The following is a 3,841-nucleotide window of genomic DNA, read 5'->3' as shown; positions in this document are numbered from 1 at the left end:
TGCCATTAAACCGGACGAATCGATCAAGGGCACGCTGGAGGAGCATGACCCGCACCGGCCGGCGGATGCCAGCGACGGCGCGGCCATCCACCCTTCCCAGATGAAGCCCACGATGCTGCAGCTTCTCTACATCAATATCCTTCGTTGTCGCAGTCGCGGAGACATCGTGCTCGCCGAGTACATCCGCATGTACCGCCTCCTGAACGCCTTCCTGAGTAACTTCGGGAGCTTCGCCACCGTTCAGACGCAGATGCTGGAAGATCGCATAAGAAATCTGGAGATTCGCCACCAAGGCGTAAATCGGCAGGAATACCAAACCCTTTCTGGCATGATCCGCTTTGAGGACGCAGCCGGCACTGTCGGGGATATTGATCCGGTCTCCGGCACGATTCTATTCACGTGTCTGCAGCGCCATCTTCAGTATCTGTCCCTCGCCTTGCATGCGATTATTCCCCTGCCAAGGGACGAGCCTCTCCTGCACCCGTTTGAGTCGGCCTACAGGACCATCCTGGCCAGCCACCACAACTGGTTCGTGGAGAAGTTCTACCTGGTGGGCCTGGCCATGCTGCCCTCCAAGGAGCAGGCCGTGGCCCACCTGAAGGTGAGTCAGGGCGAGGACGTCAGCATGGACGACCTGATGGCGAGCCTTCGGCTAGTCGTGGCGGGAGCTGGACGAGCTCACGGAGGCGACGGAGGGTGGTCCTCGAGACGAGCGGCGTCCTCGGGAGGATCCCCACTCAGGTTGTCACGTGAGACTTTTAAAACCTAAATCATACCGATTTTTTATTTGTTATTTGGATGGAAGGAAAATACATTTTTGTAAATAAAACATTTAATTGATTGTAAAATCCTTCTAATTTCATATATCCATGCAACATTTTCATCAGGATAAGAGAAGACCTTGTTTACAATATATACACGGTGAGTACTGTCAAGATAACAGGTGATGCATATGCCAATATAAAGATGGTGGCGCCAGCCTGCATGCAAGAGGCATCCATGATGTGGATTTTCTAGACTTTCCTAAGAAAATTCCCTTCCGACGCGATGGCCGGCCAGAAACCACCATCTCCATACCAGGGTTGAGTAAATTATCTGTACACGGAGCAGGATTGCTTGCCTTGAGTTTGTTATTGGCAAATGAGTTACGCGCGTGATGCAAACGATGATTCACTGACTAGTTAGAAAATGACTAGGAACCTCTCTGCCAAGTTTCTTGATCACATGTACCATTACCTTAAACGAATGGAAAGGGACGAGAAACTTGCAAGTTGGAAATATAAGAATAACATAAAACGTGTTGGGCTAAAGTTACAAAGCCGAAACTTTATAACCTGTCTATTAAAGAACGGTCTGGTGAACAGCATTTTCAACAGGGAGATTAAAAAATATAATCATATGATACATGCTTTCTTGATAAACAGCTCATTGATGTCAAAATAGTGAATACAACAGAGACTGTAACTATGACAGGCGCCTTTACCTCCACGTTATAAATAATTTGTAAGAAGAAAGAATTTCTTGGCAATAATAAACTCGTTGTGGCACTACAGCAAGACGGAACAAAACATGACATGATATGTGAAACAGACAACGAAAGGGCAAAGTACATCCATTATAAACAAATGATAACACCACCGAGTAACAGGTTTTTGGGGAAGGACAGGAACCCTCTGACTAGAGAAATATCGCCCCTTGTAGGATTATAGCACCTTATACGAAATGTTATCTGGTCTTCTAATAATCTATATTAATCGGAACTGAAAAACCTTGTCTGATTTATGTGTGTTTTAACCACATTTTTACGGCGGTCATTGGCTCCTGTCCAAGACGTTGCCTGCATCCACCGTGAGGATAACAAACATTCATAATCGGTTGTAGAATGTAGTCTCTTCTTGAAATACGATGAACTCAGTGTTCTTGATTAACTATAGTAATTATACATGAATAATCCCGAGGCCGGAAGACTCGGGCCTCCCTAATATACAGGCTTCTTACCCGCCAGGAATTGAGGTTGACTGCCGTGCTCGGAAAGGCTAATGCAGGACGCCCAACATAGGCAAGGATCCGTCGCATTTTGAGCAGGAACTCCCGATTTTATTTTTTATAATGTAGTTCTTGCCTGAAAACACCTCTATCATATTAACCAACTTCACCATAACTAGATCTAATCCTGGAGTTCCCGTCCGAGCAAGCAGCGTACCCAGGTTCTAGCGAGTAGAAATAAACAGGCAAGGGCAGGATTCTGTACATCTAGCGAGCGTTGTCATTTAACAGTGTCAGCACCATGGAAGACCGTGATGTGAGTAAATTGATTTGTGGAAACCAGCCACAGGTCTGGTAGACACGGGGAGCTGGCTAACTAACTTTCTAAATGAAAAGAAACGTTTCGGTGTCAAAGTGGTTTGTGATGACCACCCTCAACACAGTAACCTATGTAATAACACCAGTAAACAGTTCCGTTGGAACTTCATAACCAAGTCCGTGTGAACACCATTCAATTTGTAACATGGTTCGGTCACGGCTGGAGCCCCGTCTTGTGTCTATGTTTACACATCCTGAGATCTCAAGGTTTCTTCTAAGACCTTGTTTTCTTCTCCCTAAGTATTCTCATGCACGGGGAAAGAGCGTTGACTGCTAGCTCTCGGCCTCTCGTCTCACCAAGCCCTCCTTCCTTGGATTGGTCCTGGGCCGTCCCCATGCAAGGCTGGTCCTGGGCCTGCCGAGGGCGCTGCTGCTGCTCACACGTCGGTCTCCAGAGAGCTCTGGCGCCCTATGGCGGTGAAAGACTGGGCTTTGGTCATGGCGCCTTGTCTGGTTGCCCCTCGGAATCTTCTCAGCCGGCGGATGTTGGCCGCTCGTGGTTACTCCCAGGGAGTGTTCGTGGGGGAGAGAAGCTCTCTAGTTAAAGGGAGGTCCCCCCGTGGCAGAGCGAGTACGTTGGAGGACCAATGCGCTGTAATAACTTATGTAAATAGTAAGAGAACATAATTCAAGATTCTATTGATCTAGATATGGTACTCCTAAGCTTAAGGGTATCAGAGGGCAAATATAAAGTTGAAACAGTAACAACAAGGGAATCTGTTTAAGTTAGCTGTGGATTCCCCATCACATTATTAAAGAACAAGTTTTAGGATTAAGATCATAAAAGAATTAAATACTCATGTAGCTATTTTAGAATTTATTATGGGTGACATAAGCATTTATTGTCAGTGGCCACCGTAGGTAAGTGCTATTTATAATGTCAGTCATTATCATACGATGGGTTATTGTGGGGGATAGAGATGGACGCATCTGGATTCCAAAAAGCGAACATAAACATTCTTATCGGTTAAACCCTACAGGAAAGTATGAGATAATATATAAATGAGGCTAATATAGTAAAAAAATGACGTTCTGCTTATCTCCAAAAAGGGGCCCCGAAAGTACGCAGCACTGTCGAGAACATGTTTTCTCAGCGAGGTGTACCGATCAGGCACCCCCTGTCCCCTCCCTTCGTCCACGTTCGTTTACTGCCTCTTGTTGAGAGATTTCGTTGCCAGCAAGCGATCTGACCCGTAAGATTGTTTGTTACAGAGCTTAAATAGCCTGATCCTCCCCCACGTCCGACTGCCTTTCTTGCCGCCCCTCGTTCCCTCAATGGTAATAATGGAGCGCAAAAAGATAAAGAAGAGAAACAAGAAAGGACGAGAAGAGAAAGTAAAAAATAGACACAGAAGGGAAAGTGAAGCAAGAAAAGATGCAAAGGTTCCAAAAAAGAAAGAGTTAGTGATAGTACCCAGTGGGAACATCACCTTGCTGTACCAAGGGAAGGGTCGTTTAGCCCGTTCTTGAGATACCG

At 46.2% G+C, this 3,841-nt stretch overlaps 1 protein-coding gene across 1 annotated transcript in view; it reads left to right on the top strand.

Annotated features, from left to right (window-relative positions):
* The window catches only part of LOC119593532, a 20,507-nt gene extending 20,459 nt beyond the window's left edge, over nucleotides 1-48 (top strand). The window contains exon 5 of the mRNA XM_037942494.1: nucleotides 29-48. Within this exon, the coding sequence (XP_037798422.1) occupies nucleotides 29-48 (20 nt within the window). The remainder of the gene's footprint in view (nucleotides 1-28) is intronic.
* Nucleotides 49-3,841: the final 3,793 nt, after the last annotated feature.

The sequence above is a fragment of the Penaeus monodon genome, chromosome 32, assembly GCF_015228065.2.
Source record: "Penaeus monodon isolate SGIC_2016 chromosome 32, NSTDA_Pmon_1, whole genome shotgun sequence".
Taxonomy (NCBI): domain Eukaryota; kingdom Metazoa; phylum Arthropoda; class Malacostraca; order Decapoda; family Penaeidae; genus Penaeus; species Penaeus monodon.
This window is presented reverse-complemented; position numbering and strand designations above follow the sequence as displayed.